Source organism: Prenolepis imparis, unplaced genomic scaffold (assembly GCF_030444845.1).
Source record: "Prenolepis imparis isolate NDT839.2.m4 unplaced genomic scaffold, iyPreImpa1.0 SCAF_2, whole genome shotgun sequence".
Classification (NCBI taxonomy): domain Eukaryota; kingdom Metazoa; phylum Arthropoda; class Insecta; order Hymenoptera; family Formicidae; genus Prenolepis; species Prenolepis imparis.
Window position 1 is genome coordinate 7374673 of NW_028141160.1, and position 21346 is coordinate 7396018.

A 21346-nucleotide genomic window follows, 5' to 3' on the forward strand; every position below is an offset into this window, starting at 1 on the left:
ATTTCTGTCGACTGATTTATTGGAAGATCAGCGAAATAAGCAAAGATTTAATACGCTGTGTGTTTTTTGTGAAATATCCTTCAATATTCTCCTTTTCTCTCCTTTTTTTTCTCCTGAAATGGGTATTTTTCTTTGATCACAGATAATATATGTTTCATAACGACATTCGGTCTCGTTCAAATGTCTATACATGATGTTTTATTAACTCTATTTTCTAAGGAACAATTGAAGATATTAATATAAACTTTGTTTTAAATTTTATCGAATAAAAAGTCTTTTTTATATTATGTAATAAACAAAATTCTCTAAATTCTTCTGTTGTAAAAGGAGCAAAAGAAGAGCAACTATAAAATAATAATAAATTTTAAATAAAAACATGGTTAAATTCTTATAAACAAGCATATACATTCTTAAAAACCTTTTATTCAGAATATTTTTTACTAGAAGAATTTTTAATAATAACTGATACATCGATAGTTATAAAAATTTCAAGTGTTATTTTTATTATTGTCAATAAATATATTTAGCGTCAATAAATATTCAGAACTTAATGGAAATTATTTTAAACATTTATCGAAATAAATAAATTAATAGTCTCTTGCAATAATAGTAATAATCTCTTACACAATAAATTTAAAATTTTATTTATTACATTTATTTATTACATGAAAGAGCTCTTTATTCGATAAAATTTAAGAAAAATTTCAAATCGAGATCTTCCATAGTTCCTTGGAAAATGATGTACAACGGAATTAGTGAAACATCCTTTATGTTTCATGATTTTATTACACAAAGGATAACAATGCGCGAATATGGATCGATGTACCATTGAAAGCGCCCTGGGATTATTTCATCTTCGATCGGCTACGTTGCTACTTGGTAACAGCATAATTGATATCCGCGTTTGAGGCGGATTATTCATAAGCACGAATCTCCGGATCGGACGCTTCGATTTTGCTTTGAAATCTATGCTTTCAAAGCAAACATATACAATGCATATACAGAGTAGTCTACTAACATTGTCCATCAAAAATATTTCTGCAATTTTAAATAGAAAAAAAATGAAACTATAGTGAGTTTTACGGTTTTGAGCTGCATGTCACTTGGTGGTGAAAGTTTCGTTGTGAATGAAGGCATAAAAGAGATTTGAGAATCAAATTTATTTTTTTAAATAAAATAACAATTTTTTACGATGAAATTCTATAGAGCGAAAACATTTTGAGAAAAAAAGAGAGTGTTAAAATACGTGTATCAAAATTAATATTTTCCAAGAATATTCAACCTTTACTTTTTCTAGTCACTATATGCTTTTAATTTGCTCGACAATTGCGTATTCAGACGATAAAGTTAACACGTGAAATGCTCTTAATGACATTTAACTTGATAGGCGAATAGGGCGTGGAGGATTAATTTTGTGGCCACTTTATCTTCACCCGATCTAATTACACTTGACTCTTTCTCTCTAGGGAACATTAAAAAAAGACATGGTATATCAAGAAAGACCGGACCACCTCGAAAAATACGAGGCAATGAATTGTGATATGTGTTGCAAGAATAAAATAATAATCACGCGCATGTGATTCAAAGATTGCTGTATCGATGCAAATGATCATCATTACAAACATTTTTTATTATATATGCATAGCATTCCATTGAATACACTACAATTTAATATTTTTTTTAATTTTCTTTTTTACTAATACTTTTTCTTTTAGAATTTATCGTTCTATGGAATTCTATCATCAAAAATTGTCATTTTATTAAAAAAAAAAAAAACTATATGACATATTTCGAAATCGCAAAATCATCTAGCTTCAATTTTTTCCTATTGTTCAAAGCAAAAAGATCTCTGGATGGACAGAATTAGTGGATCTCTTTCTGTATACTAAATATATATTATCATGATAAAATATATTCACAATTTTTTTGAGACAATGTATTTTATTGTCGCATATACGTTCTATTATTTATGTGACGCGGCTTAGTGAAAATTTTTCGCGAGCGAACAATACGTCACGTCTGGAATCGGCTTTTTAAGCGTAGGGTGCGTCGAACATTTTCGTATCGATATTGGATTTACCTGTGCAGCGGAATATACAAATCACAATGTGAATGGGAAACGTCCAACAAAATGGATGCTCGACGAGGTTTACGGGAAACTCGATCATCCCGTTGTTGCATGCGTCGATTGGATTACAAACTCGTTGCGGCGTCATCCATTTGTCCTGCGCGTAAGATTTATCTCTCCGATATGTAAAAATATTTACATTGTATTTTTTATCGCGTCAATTTCAATCGGTAGCGGTGTATAAAAGCGGCAAAGTAATCCTAGGGGCTTTGTTTAAAATATATATAAAATATATTTAAAATATATGGAAAATATTTCTGATAGAGGGGGAATTTTTCGTTCGTAAAGGATTTTATGAGAATTTCTCTGATTAATATTTATCACAATAAAAAATAATAATATCTATCACAATAAAATATAAAATATGTTTGATTAAATTTACTAAAAGTATAGTAAAATGTACTAAAAGTATGGTAAAATATATTTTTAAAATTCTTTTCATACCATATTGTCCCACGATTACCATGATTTTTAGGATAAATTCTAAGAGAAAATTCTCTCTGTGTGGATAGAAACGCACATACACAACGTTATACGAACAATTGTGTCACACATCCGTGAGTCCCGAGCAATTACTTTTAGATAGGAATCATCGTTTGCCAATATGTATTTCTATGTCTATGGTAATTCAATCGTGGGAACGTTCGATTCCATTGAAATGTCAGAAACAGCTGATCGCGATTCTATTAAATCGGAGAGATATCTTAAAATCGGTTTGCGGACAAAATTCGAGGAAAGTTAAGCATGTGTATATGTGTGTGTGTGTGTGTGTGATTTTGACTTATTTTCTCATTTGCGAATATGTATAAAAAATTCAGTTAAAATTTTCACATTTGAACTTATATTAAAAACTCGTGATATGCGGTGAAAATGTAAGGTCGTAGAGATACAATTCAACAAACAATCGATCAATCGACAAACAATGAGTTTAATAACCCGCGTAAATTAATTAGTTGACGTAAAAAATTGAAGCCATAGTGTCGCTCACGAGCCAATTAGTTGCCGGTACTTTGAAACTAAATGAAACTTTCTCTCGAAATACACACTTCACGTAATTCGATTAAACTGTTCCAGAGTTTGCGAACTATCGTCTCGAATGTCCTTGTTTAGTAAGACTTCGTCCCGACGCGACGTTAAATTGCAGTTCGGGGTATTCGAACGCGTCCGGGACGTCGTCGATCCCTGGACAAATTACCGAAGTATTCACATCGGGATTCTGGGCATCGAACTCGAAATGAGAATCCGTCGAGAGAGAGAGAGAAAGAAACTTTCTGATATTCAATTCATTCAATATTCTCAAAGGAGAATTGATCGCTCGTTTGCGATATCGGGATGTATATATATGCGCGCGAATGGGATTTACTATTGTTCTCTCTAAATTGTTCGAGTGTACTCGGCGAGCTTTCGAGGGATTACAATCCGCAATCGGAGGCTCTAGAGGCAACTTCGTGTCGCGTACACACAGACTGGCATATTAACACCTCGGACGACCACTTGTCATATACATATTCCACCCTGTGCAAACGAATATCTTCCCCACCTCAATCAAGCAAACTTCGGAATACATCTATAAATCCCGCAGATCCTTCGCGTGTTGGTAGATTCGTGAATCTTGTAATTATCGAAGTGTAACAATTTATGTTTTTACCGACTAAGAGATATACAGGGTGATACTAAATTAGTGCAAATAATTTTAGCAGATGATTCTTTGTCGAAAATTAAGGGGGAGTATAAACATACTCCTATATATCCTTCCCTAAGGAGTTACACTCCTTTAAAGAGGAGATAAAATGATTTTTATTTTTTTCTTAAATGTTGAACAAGTTAAAAAAATGAAATTTGATGGACATTTTCTACTAGTAAAAAGGATACTTATTAATATTTTTTTAATTCTCCCGTATCGTTAAAAGGGGATGAAACTAGCAACCCCTATTCAATTTTTTATTAAAACTTTTTAACGGATCGGATTATCTAAAAATATGCGTTTATAGAAAGCTTGATTCCTTTAGAAAAATTTTTTTATTTTTTTTATTATTTTCGTAAAATCAAAATAGTTTGCAAGAGAAAAATTAAAATACATTTTCATGCACAGATCGATGCTAAATGGCACAGATTTCGAGTTACGAGAAATTAAATGTTAGACTAAAAAAAAACCGGCAAAACAAAATTATAATAAAAATTGAAAAAGATGAAACAAAAACAAAATTTGAGAAAAAAAATAAAAATCTAATTTTTACCTCCCTCTTTGGAACAGTGTAATTCCTAAGAGAGAGATATAGAAGTATATACGTTTAAAAAGACCCTTCTTTAATTTTCGACAAAGAATCATCTCCTAAAATTTTTCGCTTATTCAGAATCACTTTGTATATGAATATGTGATGTCTATACAATAAATTAAATTGTGTTATCATTTTTTTAACACCTTACAGAGTTCTTAGATTCTAAAATTAAATCTGTCGAAGCAATAGTTGATCGTGTCCGAGTCTTCCTCTTACCTGTGTAAGGCAGGACAATTATGCTGCGAATAATGGTACGATATTACATGCAATATTCAAGGCAGCATCTGTATAATGTGCCAGATCCTAAATACGCCTGTGTACGAAACGTGCAATTTGTCATTCTCAGCGCATACATATATATAGGTGTATATGCATTTACATCGTTCCATCAAAGCGCCAGCACAATGTCGCACTATATATATATTGTATATATTGTATATATATTATACAAACTTTCATTTAGAAAATATTATCTCGTCTTCTACCCGATGCACCCTCAGATCCGTAATCCGATGCAGCCGCATTAAGCGATATCGCTGTCTCTCGTGCAGTTTTTCATGATTGATGGGGAAACTAGGCGGATAATAGGCTCGCTGTGTCTTTCGATCATACAAGGGAATCCATTTCGCGTGGATATTTTCTTGCTAAGTTTAGTGCTGCAACAGCACGATAAAGAAGTCGAGATGAAATAAATCGTGGATATAAATTAATTAATCGAAGAGACATAACTTTCTGCATTTCTGGCGTCACTGCAATAAATGACATGATTATGCAATAATTCACAGCGATGCTCTGTACATTCCTTCTATGAATAGCACAATGATTGAAAATGACGCGCGAAGTTAATGACAGATGACCTGCCCCACATATCGCAGAAGATATTCAAAAGCTTTCGATGTGTTTGGCATTTCATTGCCGAATCTGAAAATCTCGTATGCTGGTCGAACATTTTCCGATAATTAGGCATGTGAGAGAATTCGTTCCGAGCATTCGATCGTGTAATTCGGGATTTGAGTAATTAGTTTCGGCGAATTCGTTTTCACTGCACGGTTGCGAACGCAATGTAGTTATATGATAGGAAAAAAATTTTCTCTTCATCGATCGAGATAAAATTTTTATATAGTATATCCCGACCTATTCTCTTTAATGGAATCAGTATGTTATCATTGAAAAGCAATGAATAATCATAATGGTTTCAATTTTAAATATAGCAATGCGGCAAATCAGTGAAATGTCACTGAAAGATAGAGATAGTATTTTTTTTAATCGCGGTGATATTTTAAAATTTATTATATATATATGTATACATATATATATATATATATATATATATATATATATATTATCACTATATGAAATAAATTTATAGCAATATTCTGTTAAAGAAATATCTGAGTTTGATTAATATAAAAGTAATATGTTTTCGAGTTGAAAAAAAAAAACAGATTTGTTTTTTTTAATTATTTTTAAATATAATATTATTTTTCTTTATATTTCTTTATATAATATAATAAAAAAATTAAAGTTTTTATATTTTTAATTTATCTTTCGAAAGTAATTGTAATGTATTAATGGGACTTTTGCGATAAAAAATACCATGTTATATACAATTTTTATGTTTGAAAAAACTTGTCTAATTGAAAATAATAATTTAATATAAATTGCCTACATGTAGGCAATTTCAATGCGACATTTAAAAATATAGTTTAAATCTTTCACTTAAAAAATAAAAAATAATGAAAAATCAACTTGTAATAATCAAAATAGAAAGATGTTAAATACACATCTGAAAAATTTAAAAAAAGCGCAGCATATTATTTTTCACAAAAAATATTTAGTTTTTTTGCTATTTACATTTCTACGTGTGATTCTGAATTTGAATACTAGTTATTCCATTCCAGATGTATGTGTGTGTGAATGTTTTTTCCAAAAAAATAGCAATCCAAAATAAATAAAAAAATTGTTTAAAAAAACATTCTGCAAATAATTTTTCAGTGAAATCTCGCTGTCATAATTGGTGGGACATAGAATGCAGGAGTGTTTTCATTCAATATCGGTCTGATCTTCGGTGAAAGCTTGTAAAATCACCGCTTTGATCGGTGACATTTTCCAGTTTAAGAGAGCTTAAGAGACTTTCGTCGTTACATAGCCCGACGTTTTATCGGCATATTTTAATTTTGTTTGTCTGACGCGCCCTGCATCGAATTACTTCGAAGGCAAAGGATCTTAAATTGACTGGAGTATCGCAAAGTTCCCATCCGCTTTTGCATAATACATGTAAATGCAGGCATCATCCTTGCTCCCTCAACGGGTCTCGGGACACCGTCCCCGTAATCTGGCAAGATGCAAACGCGCCTCTTTCTCATAAAACGCGACGCGATATACCGACTTTACGCAGCCAGCGTCTGCGGAATAACGTTGCATACGAGAGTGTTTCCGGTTGAGCTGCATAGAGAGAGTCGAGCGATAGCGCAAAATCCGAACTCTTAAGTTGCCCTCTTTGCGTCCCTCGGAGGAAAGCTTCTCTAAAGCAATCTCTCCTTTCCGTGCGTTATAATAGAATTCGATAAAACGACGTTAACCCATTTCGCGTCTAGTTTTGATGTCGAAACTCTGAATCCTTTTGTCGGGGGAAAATCTCATTTTCCGACGAAGGAACAATATATTAAGCCGGGGTCGGCTTTACAAATTTCCTCTCGTTATCAGACACAATACTGTCACGATCGTTAAATAGATGCGCGCGGTGTCTGCTGGAAAATCATGTCAACGCGTCCGGTACATGTACACCACACGTGTTTCCGGGTCACATCCGCCCAATACATTTTCACCGAGAGACAACCCCGGCCGTGTAATTCATATACGTATCCCTGGTAGAGATATTTCTACGGAAATACCATCGTCGAGTCTGTCCACAGCTTTAGTTATGAATATACATACAAATTATTTGGAAGAATGTATGTACATACATCGCGCTAGGAGAAGAAATTTACAATTTTTTTTAGTATGCTTTGAGCGAGACAAATGTTTAGCAGAGTTTACACGTGGTCCTGTTTCGATCAATATAATTGTAAATATGCTAGTTGTGACATTTAACCGTTTAATTGCAATATTTATAATTTGCTTTTTTCAAATTTGTTTAATTATGTTTAATATTTATCGATGATTTTTATCGTTGCATTATAAATTTGTCATCTCCTTTCTTTAAATCAGTGTATTATTACTAATGAGCAGTAGTTTCAGTGTTATAAATAAGTATGTTTTATTGAAAACAATAAAATCTCATTGAGAAAAATCAGTTAGTGATAAGGGTTGATTTTTCAGTTTGAAAGCTTATAATGCTATATTTATAGTGAAATATATGTATATGATGAGATTTATTGTTACTTTATATTAATTTGTCATCTTCTTTCTTAATGGAATCAGTGTATTATATTACTGATTAAAAATTTTAATTATAATAAAATCTCATTGAAAAAAATCAATTAGTGACAGTGGTTGATTTTTCAATGAAATCTTATAATGTCTTTTATTCAGTGAAATTATGATGGGAAAGCTGAGTATTTTGATTGAAAATAACTGATCTTTTTGAAGACTATTTCATCAGTAATATTTTTACTGATTAATTTAAGAGAGTTATGATATGATAATGACTATATTGCAATATACACGAAATTATACGTCGTTTGAAAAAAAATTGAGTTTGTCGTGTTTTTTCTCACAAAAAACATTTAATTTCTCTTCTATTTACATCTCTATGTACAGAAATGTTCAGATTATTAGATTTAAATATATTATTAAGTTGAAATTACTTTACAGTTATGCGTTTTTGCGTTTATTAATAATTACATTTACTTTTTAAAATAAATTAGTTTTACTTTTTTGTATAAAAGATTGAAGATTTCTTTATAATTTTTTGACCTGGAAATTATTCGCAAACATCTTTTTTAATAATAAAAATCGATATTGCATCAACAAACAATTACTGCACATTGTTTGTCTAAAAAAAGATGTTTATGTTATTATTTTTATATTATGCTACTATCGATTGGTTTTATTTTTATACAAACTTGATCAATTTTATACACTATAAAAAATAATTTATCTTATTTTAATTGAATTATAATTGTTGTTTGATAACATAATATTTTTAAACAATCGTGAAAATTTTAAGATTTGGAGAAGGAAAATGATTTGTTTACTAAATATTAAAATATAATATTCTGTATGTTATAATTATGATTCTAATAAATAAATAAATTCTTTGTCAAATAAATTAATAAAACAGTAAAAATATTTGAGTCTAATAATCCGAACACGTCTGTATATGTATAATTCTGAATTTGAATACTAGTTATGTGTTTTATTTTAGATATGCGTGGACACTTAAAAAAAAAAAGGATTTAAAAAATCGTTTGAGACAAAAATTTTAATCTATACGTAATTTCGTATACCATTGCATTCTTATACATCAGGCTCTTTAAATACTCTCATGCTCTAAATCACTAGCGGATCCTGACGTCAATAATGGGGGAGGTTTTGCAAAATTATTTTATTTAATATTTTTGGTTTCATGATTAGCTTTTATTCCAGGATCAACGATGTCGATAGCTCTTTAATGTTTGTTTTTCTTTATTTATATTTTTTAAACAAATTCAGCAAAACTGTTTTTTTTAATTTGCAAGGGAAGGTTAACCCCCCCCCCCCCCCATGATCCGCCAGTGTATATATATATAATATAGATATAAAAAATTTCTTGCCTAATTATTTTCATGCAACGAAATTATCTCATCATTTCATCCTATGTCTGACTTAATCTAAACTTAACTCCTTGAATGCGTAATGAGTATAATTTACAGTGTATCTTATAAATATATATTGTATATATTATATAGATATAAAGAATTTCGCCTAATTATTTTCGTGCAACGAAATTATCTCATCATTTCGTCCTATGTCTGACTTAATCTAAACTTAACTCCTTGAATGCGTAATGAGTATAATTTCCAGTGTATCTTATACTTTTATATATATATATATATATATATATATATATATATATAAGTATGTATATATATATTATATAGATATAAAGAATTTCGCCTAATTATTTTCATGCAACGAAATTATCTCATTATTTCGTCGTATGTCTGACTTAATCTAAACTTAACTCCTTGAATGCGTAATAAGCATAATTTACAGTGTATCTTATACTTTTATATATATATAATATATATATAAAACATATATATATATATATAAAAGTATAAGATACACTGTAAATAATACTCATTACGCATCCAAGGAGTTAAGTTTAGATTAAGTCAGACATAGGACGAAATAATGAGATAATTTCATGCACGAAAATAATTAGGCGAAATTCTTTATATATATATATATATATATATATATATATAATGTATACAATATGTATGTATAAGATACACTGTAAATTATACTCATTACGCATTCAAGGAGTTAAGTTTAGATTAAGTCAGACATAGGACGAAATGATGAGATAATTTCTTTGCACAAAAATAATTAGGCGAAATTCTTTGTATCTATATAATATATATATAATATATATTATATCTATGTAATATGTTTTCTTTTAATTTGCAAGGGGGGGGGTTTAACCCCTTCCCACCCAGGATCCGCCAGTGCTCTAAATATAACTCGCTGTAAATATAAATATAAAAAATTTTGCGAATGTCATAATTAAGATTACTTGCTCAATAAATAAATTATTAAAACAGTAAAAATGTTTAAGTTTAATAATCTGAACACGTCTATATATAAACTTTAAATTACTATTTGTATGTATTTTATTCCAGATATGTGTGGACACATTTCCAATAAAAAAAGGAACTTAAAATCGTTTGAGATAAAAATTTTAATCTATACATAATTCCGCATTGCGTTTCATTCTTATCAGGCTGTCTCACGCTCGAAATATAACTCGCTAAATACAAATAACGATATGATAATCCTCTTATTTGAGATATCGCGACAGTCAGGATTCGCTCGGGCTTCTGTTCGCAGCATCGGAGCTACTCGAAATTCAACATCCACTGTATGGAGCACCCGGTGAGCTGCGTTTCATCGGGCGGGCCGGTCGCCAGGCTGCGGCAGAACAGCGTGTTCGTGGGTTCGAGCGCGTCGCTGCTGCTGGCCAGCCAGGAGACCCCTAGACGCGCCAAGAGCGCGTTCGATCTGCAGTCTCTGGTGCACGCGGAGTGCGCGGACGAGGAGGAGCGGGACGGTGACACCCTGAAGACCCTCAGGTGCATCGGCGAGACGTCGCGGTTGATGCAGCGCGAGCGTCGACCCAGCAGCGCCTATAATCAGTTCGACCGAATGGACGTTCTGGCGAGATCGACGTTGCAGCGGGAACGAGGCATGAGCATCTGTCAGTTCGACCGAACCGAGATTCTGGCGAGGCCGACGTTGCAGCGGGACCGCGGCATGAGCATCTGTCACTTCGACAGGACGGACGTCCTGGCGAGGCCGACGCCGCCGCAGCGCGAGCGCGGCATGAGCATCTGTCACTTTGACAGGACGGACATTCCGGCGAGGCCGCAGCGCGATCGCGGCAACAGCATCTGCCACTTTGACAGGACGGACGTTCTTGCGAGACCCACGTTCCCGCCAGGCAAATCTCTGCTGAGGGAGAGACGCGTCAGCGTGTGCAACTTCCCGGAGAGGTACGAGGATCCGCCTGGGTGCGGGAGGAACCCGCTGCAGCGGGATCAACGACTGAGCGTGAGTAACGTTGATAAGATCGAGACCCTCGGGAGATCCCTGTCGCCCAGGGACTTTCGCGGCAGCGCCAACAACGCGCTCGACAGCCGCCAGGATAGTCTGGCGAGATGTAGCGCGATCAGAGAGAGGAACAGCTCGGTGCACCACTTTGATCGTCCGTCATGTAGCAAAACGCCCGACGTTGTTCTCGGATATAAGGCAACGTGCGTTTAATTCGCCAACTACGTCCGGGGGTTGAATAAGGTTTCTCTCTGACAACTGGGTCTCTCCAGTGATCTACTTTGGAAATACGAAATACGGCTGTGAAAAAATCCTTTGGTCCTTACTCGCCTCGCCTCTCTTTCTCTCTCTCGACACCTTTGTCGCCTATATTTCTTATATTCTTTATGAGAAAGAGTACCCGAGTATATCACCAGCCCTTATACCCGAAAACTCTTATCGAAGTAGGGTGCGGCAACTAGTCTTCTCCAACAGGATGTTATGGCTTTCGAAATGTCGGTTTCCCTCATTTCCGCAAAATCTTGGCGCAAAATTTCTGATGACGAAACAGGCGAACAACGAGGGGTGTTTTTATTTTTGTGTTTTTTTTTGCGCCGCGGGCCACACACGTAGTAATGAAACCACCTACCGCGCTTCGATTCTACCCGGCTTCATGAATGATACATGACGGGGATGGATTCGCCGGGGATATGGAAACGGCGTTAAATTTTCCTTCGTTACTCGACGATTCGTTAACCGTACATATTGTCGAGAATTCTGCGCCGAATAATGAAAGACTTCGAAGGGAAACGTAATAGCCGCGAGTAGTAATTTGTTCCCGCAAAAGCAAATACGTGAAATTATCGCGATCGCGAGATCGACGAGATTCTCGAGGTGGCCTGGGATGTTTAATTCGCAGAGCCTAATGAGTTATAATTCGTCCTACGGGAGAAAGAAGCTTTTAAAATTAATTGACCAATTTTTTTCTTCATTCCTCTCCCTTTCTCCTTATTCTTGAAGACATAATTATAGACGAAGATTTTCTTCCTTTCTCTTTCTTCTCCTCGAAATGTAATCTGTCGTAGGAGCGCGAACCTTATATATATAGAGATTACTTTATTCTCTTCGAAGATTTCGCATCTTCTCTACTCCTAAACGTACACAGAGAGAATTTTCTTTTAGAATTTACTCTGAAAATCATGGTAATATAATTAATATTTTTATCACAATAATAATAATAATATATATTACAATAAAATATAAAACATGTTTGATTAATTTTACTATGCAGTTTAGTTTATTAATCAGAGAAATTTTCATAAAATTCTTTCCATACCATATTGTCCCACGATTACCAGGATTTTCAGGGTAAATTCTAAGAGAAAATTCTCTCAGTGTATGTATATACAGGCTCTCGCAAATTGTCTGCACACGAAGCAGAGCGGAAATCGCGCAATAGCGCAATTCAATTCGTTCGATCTACGAAACTTGTCAATGTCATCGAGCATCAAACCTATACGACGAAAAGAACGACATGTGCTCAGGGATTATTTAAAAATCTTCGGGAATATAGTCTGTCATTTTTATATAGAATCACGAAGCGCAGATCAGTTCTTCTTCGCGCAATTTACACGTTGATTGCCGCCGTAAAAATTAACTTTGTTTTGACACCATATTAGCATGTTACTTCAATTTTTCATCGAAACTTATAATAAATTTTTTTTTTTTTTTAATTGAGTTAACTTGTAATATGGAGCAGAAAATTCTTTGAACATGCCGAGCTGACTATGAGTTAACTCGTATACAGGATGTAACTGAACAAACATACATAAATTCTCTGGCCAATTTGGAGACGATTTTTCTCTAATCAAAATGTCGAAGCACCAATAAATAACAAGTGATTGAAAAAGAAGGTAAACACTAAACTTTGTGAGGAGTTAAAAGTTAAAATATTAACAAAACTACATTTTTCATTTAATTTCAGATAGAGTTTACTTTAATAGAATTTTAATTTAAGAGACTTTTAGTTACAAAGATACATGATGACAAAAAATAATGATCTTCCTCGACATTTTCGCTGAGGAAAAATCGTTTCCAAATCCACAGAATCTGATGGTGTGCTCTATATTTTTTCAATTACATTCTATATATTCGGCAGTCAACGTGTCAAACGTCGTTGCATAAACACAGAGCCTATTAATTTAATGGGTATATTGAATACAGATTAATACCTGACGCGCATCCGTTAATCGCGTTTTTATAGCCGAATTAATGCGCGAAACGCAATATATATGCTAAAATGTGCGAGATACACGTATTTCGCGCGTGTTGCGAGCTGATGTTTACGTTTAACAGCGTAACAGGGCCATTAAAATATTATTGTTGCGTTTAATACGTTTGCGATTCTGCCCCTTTCGGTTTTCGCGGAAATGTCACAATTCTCCGCAATTTAATGCTACTCGTAAAGTACAAAATCGTTTGAACCATATACATACCTATTCTAATAAAGCCATCGCTGAACGCAATAGAGAAACTAATAATACTCGCCCGTCATATCCACGAATATCCGAGTTATGTACGGAATATATAACGAAACAAAATGACATATTTTAAATAAATGATAGATTTACACGAAATATATGCACATATATACCATACATACATATATGCGCGGGAATTATAATGTCAGATATTTTTGGAGGGCCTACATATTTTTATCTGTCAAGATAAGGAACGAACATTTCACTCTTGATGAGATTACTTAGACTTATAGTTTATTCGAGATACCGGAGAATATATATATGGTACAAGATCCGCGTCCGGTGCTAGAGAGGGTTCTTACTTAGCAAGATTAATAATACAAGTGTTTGTAGCAAATGCGAAATTAAGGAGATGATCTCACTTGAATCGTTGATATAAATATATATTATCTCCTTTCAACCTGAAAGTCTGCTAAAAGAGAGTTGAAAGAGAAATAAAAGATCTAGACTTAATGTGGACGTTTTTCCATTTATTAAAGACTATCGTTTCTCTCTTTCTCTCTCTCTCTCTCTTTCTCTCTTTCTCTCTCTCTCTCTCTCTCTCTCTCTTTCTCTTTCTCTCTCTGACAATTTAATTAAGATTGCAGCAGCAAAGTCATCGTGTAAAAAGGAAAAGAAGTAAGCATGTTTAATTCCAAGCAACGCAGAGGAAACAGTCTTTAATAAAACAAGATATATTACTGTGTAACATTCTCGTGCGCAATTTATATTTGTAAACGTGAGAGTGTGAATCTCCCTTTGCCGATGTTAATTTGGCCCTGACATAATTGTAGCAATTAGATAATTGAAGGAAAAGCATGCTTACAGCAATTTTAATACGTTGTTGTCTTAAACCGATCAATTATAATTAGAGAAGAGATGATATGCTCTTGTAAAATGAAATATATACTATTACTCGCGAGAAAAAGAAACGCGTGTATTATCTTTATATTATTAAATTTTATCGAATAGAGTTAGCTTCCTCAGATCGAAATTTATTAACAAGGGAACCTTCTAATTAGTCAATAATGAGACGTAGATAATTAATGAGGTATATATACATATGTAGTCACATTCAGACCAAATATAAGCTTTAAATTTTTAGACTATACGATATTATATATAAAGATTAGTATAAAGAGACTATTTATATAGATTTTACGTTACTTTTCGTGACTTCACATTTCGAAAGCTGTCCTAATGCAATGTTCTTACTTGAAACTTTCAACGACTCATTGTCAAACTGTTCCAATCAAAAGAATTCTAAGGATACGTGTATTTTTCATAGAGATAAGTCCAATAAGTGTTAAGACGTAAAACTAATATATGCATTTTTTCACAAAAATTGCAAAATAATGCGTTGCGTTAATTTTGTTAAGCCTCTATTTTGACAAGTGAGAAAGTTTATTTATTTTAAAAATATAGAGATTGCCAAATAATTTTAATTATAGAAATAATGATAGAAATATTTCTGATGTTGCACTCTTGAGATTTTTTGAAAATTTCTACGAAACTTTATTACATGTTTTTATTATGCAATTAATTTCTTCTTTTTTTAATCTTTTCTTATCTTAATCTATAAAGATTTTAAAAAAGAGTATAATATCAAAGCATCATGTATGAATGAGAATAATGCTTGGAATGAAAGCATAAATGATTAAGAAGAATCTCAATTTATCCAGAGTGACCGAATAAACGAGATTCGGAATGAAAATGTATTTATTACATAATTAATTTATGTATCATATTATAATCTGTGTTTTGGGCGAATTAATTTTATTTAATAATATCAAATTTTTAAGTATTTATTGCATGAAGGTGATAATTATAAATAATTGAAAAGCTCCGATTAATTGATATACAATATATATTAATCATCGGTTTTTATTTCCTACAATTTACTATTATATGCGTTAGTTCGAACTATTTGCGTAACTTTTGTAGCAACTTTTGTAAGTGTGTAACTTTTAGATTGTAGGGAAGGATAATTTTATGAATATGTTACAACGGATATGACTTTTTTACAAATAAACATTATTTGAAACGATATATCGGGAATAAGGGTTTTTTTCTTAAGAAAACAAGAAATGTCTCTCTCGAAATTCGAACATAAAAGAATTTCCCTCTCGCGTGTCATTAATGAAACCATTTTTAAACGTCGGTCGCTAATGAGTTAATTCCATCATTCGGATTATTCTATCTTCGTTGTTATTTCCAGAAGAACGTAAAATGAGATACGCCAGAGATAAAACGCGCGTGCCTTTGCGAACAGCTGATGGGCAAAAATTGCCCGACGGCCATCGTTCGCGATATAAAGTGCGACAATGGAACAGCAGTAATGCACAAGGCTTCGCCGAGGAACCAGCGAACTCTTTCGGTGACCGGAAATTTTCCTAAAAGCCCTCAATTTCAAAATATCCCGGCAGACCGCAGTTCGCCTGTCGCACAATGATTATGAGCCTCGTTATCCCTAAGCCTCCGGATTTTTAAAGAGACACGAACGAAGCAAGGGTGAAAAAGCTCTCTTTTCCATCCAATTCTCCAAACTTTAAAATTCAGGAATATACATTTTGAAAGCCATCTCTAAATTACGTAAGATTTTTTTAGATTTTCTGTGAAAAATCTCCTACTCTTGTATCTTATGTAATATTTTACAATTTTACTAATAAGGTTCTTTTAATAGTTTAACTCTTTTTTAGAAATAAAGAATTGGTTAAATGTAAGTGATATAAAATTTGAATACACTTATACAAAGTAAATCTTTTTCCAAAATATCAAATTACATTTTCATTATTTTTATAAAATAGTTAAAATTAATTGAAAACGACTAATCAATAAATGAAAATGAGGACTTTCATGATTTTTGGGCGAAAAAATTTTTATTAGAACATTTAAAAAATCTTACATGTAATAATTTAGGGATGACCCTTTGCGTTTATATTGCATATTATTTAATAGTCATTGTTTTATCTTATATTTTTTTATAACTCGTTTATTTCTAAAAGTTTAAATCTGTGTCATGACAGTTGTAGACTATTGATGTCAAACTGATTGGATTTTAATTCATATGTAACGGGAGACTCGACTGAAAACTGGAATTGCAACAGAACTATCTCTCCGTATTACACTTATGTTAGCGTGATATTTCGATATCGATTGGACGTCCACGCCTGGATTACCTTTACGATTGCAGTAAACTATTTGAGCGCGAAGGAAACAGACGCCTCAAACTGTATGTGTTTAATACGACCTATCAATATTATCGACGAAACGTCAATATATAGCTAAACGATGCATACAATATTTAATCTTTCTTCCATACCTTCAATTCGTCATACATTTTCTTTTATCTTTTATTGCGCGAGAGATAACATCCCCGATGTTTATCATTGTACGCGGCAAACAAAACTGTAGTTTACCAGGGTGCGGTTTTCTGCCGTCTGCGAAACGCTCGTTATTTCCGCGCGATTAAGCAATTACGATTCTATGAAAGAGAGAACGTGAAAGACAGAAATGTTACGTGAGCGTTTAAGGTACGAGAACACATTAGAAATACATCTACTATATTTTATTAATATTATTTTTTTATTTAATTTATTTTCAAGCATTAGTTTGGTCTATTTGACAAAATGGACAGGGTTGATCTTTAAAAATAAACCGAATAAAAATTACGTAGCCAGAGGAATTTATATATATATTTAGAAATATATTTACTATTTTATTTACTATTTTTTTAGAAATATATTTACTATATTTTATTAATATTATTTTTTATTTAATTTATTTTTAAGCATTAGTTTTTGGTCTATTTGACAAAATGGACAAGGTTAATGCTTAAAAATAAACCGAATAAAAATTACGTGGCGAGAGGAATTTATATATATATATATTTAAAAATATATTTACTATTTTATTTATTTTATTTACTATTTTTTAGAAATATATTTACTATATTTTATTAATATTATTTTTTATTTAATTTATTTTCAAGCATTAGTTTTTGGTCTATTTGACAAAATGGACAAGGTTAATGCTTAAAAATAAACCGAATAAAAATTACATAGCCAGAGGAATTTATATATATATTTACTATTTTTTTAGAAATATATTTACTATTTTTTTAGAAATATATTTACTATATTTTATTAATATAATTTTTTTATTTAATTTATTTTCAAGCATTAGTTTGGTCTATGTGAAAATGGACAAGGTTAATGCTTAAAAATAAACCGAATAAAAATTACGTAGCCAGAGGAATTTATATATATATTTAGAAATATATTTACCATTTTTTTAAGAAATATATTTACTATATTTTATTAATATTATTTTTATATTTAATTTATTTTCAAGCATTCGTTTGGTCTATTTGAAAATGGACAAGGTTAATGCTTAAAAATAAACCGAATAAAAATTGCGTAGCCAGAGGAATTTAATGACTTTTTCTCTATTTTTTATTTGAATTAAATTTTAAACTTAAAGTTTTCTCATTCGGATGAGAACGTTAGTTGCCTGGAGCCGTTTTATCTGAAAACTTTTATTTATTTATCTCGCGGGAATTTTACGAATATTTCACATTCCGTGTTTGACGAAGACATTACACAGGTTGGCGGTAACATGCTGTGTGATTATCATTAGAGTTAACGTTTTCTCGTGAAAATTTCTCCTCGCTGAGCATAGCCTTATAAGAATTTCATAACTTAACTTTGCGCAACAAAACTACCTAGTAAAAAATACGCGGTAACTTAGAATCCTTATTCTTTTCTTACTTTATCTTTTTTTAAACTACTTATAAGCATTTTATTAATTTAGTATATACGTACCTCAGAAATTTCATTAATTATGCGAGCCTTAAATTTGTCATTAGCTTACGAAACTGAAAAAAAAGTCTCGTGAAGATAATCGATTTTTTTATAGTGACTTCCCAGAAAACTTTCCCAGATTCTTAACAGCTGCAAGATTTCCATACATCAAAATGGTTTCGAATAGCACACATGACCTAGGAAGAATCGAAAGCAAAAAGTAGGATTTTGTGTGGGCTTAGCAAAATCAGCATCGACACGTTCCAACTTAAGACTGTTTGCCTTTTCCGACTGTTTTCGGACGAACTGGAAACTAGGGCAACTATTTCTTTGTTGTGGTGTGCAGTCAAAAGGGATGGAGAAAGTAAAACGAAGCCCTAGGCGTAGCGGGGGCAGGTGGACTCGCGAGATGAGGGGCTCGTGAAGAAATGCGGTGAAGAAGTGAAGAAGTCCGCGGGCAGCTATCAAAAGTTTCGCAGAGACATTTTGTGACAGGGCACAGAAAACAACCGCTGGAAAGAAGATGTGTCCCAGAAGATGTTCAATTTTTTTGGAAGGTAAGTCACGTTTTTCGTTAAATGTGTCATGCATTTTATTAAACTTGGCAGCTCTCCTGAAGGAAAAGTGGAGAGAACTTTCAAGTAGTAGAAACTTTTTAATTTATAAATTATATTAAAATCACATAATATTAATATCTATTCAGTATTTTTTTCGTAGCTGTCTTTTATGAAAAGATATTCATTTATAATTCAAAGAAGATTCATTTATAATTTATATCTTGAAAATTATTATAATTTTTCCTTTTCTCTTTTTATATAATTTTTTGGATAACAAATTTAAGAAATTAATTAATATGAGGAATTTTTATTTCCTTAGTAAGGTAAAATTTAGGAGTTTTCTTTGCGATACATGTAATACTTCAAGTTCTTCTTACTGCGATAATGTAAATAAATTATAATAGCTACTTATGATTTATATCGCAAAGCATATTTTATTCGTGATTTAAATCGTTCAGGGCAGTCAAAGAGCAATAAAATTAAAGTAAGCGTAGGGCTCTCATAAAATTTGTATCGCCATGAATAAATATCATAAAGTGGACTTTATTTAACCTGAAGAGATATATAACCCCCCCTCGCGCGCTGTATTACGCAATTAGGCGAGTTAGCGGGAATGATGGAAGGAAACAATCTCAAGCTCTGTTTTTGACAATGAAATAGATATGATTTATGAAGGTCGGACAGTTACGACGGTGGCGGTGACGGTGAAGTGCCCTCCTTTTAAAGATTATTGAGGATGATTCGATTGAAGGACACGACGCCTCACCTTGACATCATTTCACATCCGATAGTACAAGTTTACTATATCGCTTCCGATATTCTTACATAATGTCACAAAATATTTTACAATCAATATAGATTCGAACCAATAAGAGAAAGACAGAGAAAGAGAAAGAGGGAGAGAAAGAGAGAATACTATGATGTAACTGACAGTTAAACAGCTGATTAATGTCAAATTATATTTTTGTGAGTTTATTACTATGATTTTTTAAATTTTAGTTTATATAATAAAACATAATAAATATACATAATAAATAATTTTATTATGTATATTTATTGTTTTATTTTAGTTTATATAAACTTTTCAGTTTAATAAAATATAATTGTTTAATAATTATTATAAGAAATCACATTACACTAAAAATAACAAAACTTTATTAGTTGCATTCATCAATTTTTTTTCTATATTTTTTTAATATATAATTTAAAAAATTTTTATTAAATATAATTAAAAATATTTTATTATAATTTTAAATATGTTCCCTTGTTACTTTTACGGCTAGAAATCGCCTGCATTTTTCCACCTTTCTGTTTTTCCACCGCAAATTCCTATATGACGTTTATTTTCACGGTCGCGAAATACCGAGCATGTTTGGCCGAAAAACAAAAAGATTCGCTTTCGAAAGGGACTGAAATACATATATATAGGCGCTGCTGACAGGAGAATTTCCAGAAAAGGAAGAAAGAAAAAAAAGAAGAAGAGGAGAAAATGGACGAACACACCCAACTCAAGGAGGGGCCGAGCTGTTCTCAACGACGTCTTCGCTCGACTCCGGTTCGCTTTCTTACGATCTGTAAAAAGACGACGGGATATCACCTGGAGGACGTAAATTCCCGGGTTACGATGCACGAAATACTTAACTCTCAGTCCTATCTACGGAGTATAAAATTCCGAGTTAAATCTGCGCGACTTCTCGAAGGACGGATTGAAGATACCAATTGTCTATATACGCGCGCGCATACTTTGCTTTCGGCTATAAATATTAAAGTCCATCACATCTAAGTGGATATATACTCGTGGCTTTATAAATAAGAAGGCTGACCCTTCGCAGCGCTTGATCCCGGTGTACGAAATTTTTTCCGACCAAGATAATTTTCTATAATAGACTCTTTTTTTATGTCAAGTTTATGTTCGCTCGCGAACCACAACTTTGAGGCGAAATTCGCTATATTGAGCTATGTTAGGCTCTTTTGACGTCATTCGGCGCTTGGTCTCATTAACCTCAGTCCGCTTTAAGTATAGCACTCTAACTATTTAAAGAAAGAAAGCAGCGTTGGAGCGAGATAGAAATGAGATAAAAAAAGGTCAATTATATATGTATATTTGCATTTATGCAGATTACTCAAAATAAAGGATTACACACTCCATAAATATTCGGCGATCAAATTAAAATCAATTTTTCGTCAAGAGTTATTAAAGATCTCGTATACTTTGCACTTCTCGTGGTCCAAATTGAAAATTTGGCCAACGTAAAGTTTGTATACGTGACTTATTCTTGATTTGGTGAAACTGTTTCATTTAATCGTCACGTCGTTATATGTT

General features: G+C 32.5%; 1 protein-coding gene across 1 annotated transcript in view; it reads left to right on the forward strand.

The window, feature by feature from the left end:
• LOC145948905 (uncharacterized) overlaps positions 1 to 13459 on the forward strand; it is a 38001-nt gene extending 24542 nt beyond the window's left edge. Inside the window, exon 6 of the mRNA XM_083058490.1 lies at positions 10447 to 13459. Within this exon, the coding sequence (XP_082914616.1) occupies positions 10447 to 11379 (933 nt within the window). The 3' untranslated portion in view covers positions 11380 to 13459. The remainder of the gene's footprint in view (positions 1 to 10446) is intronic.
• Positions 13460 to 21346: the final 7887 nt, after the last annotated feature.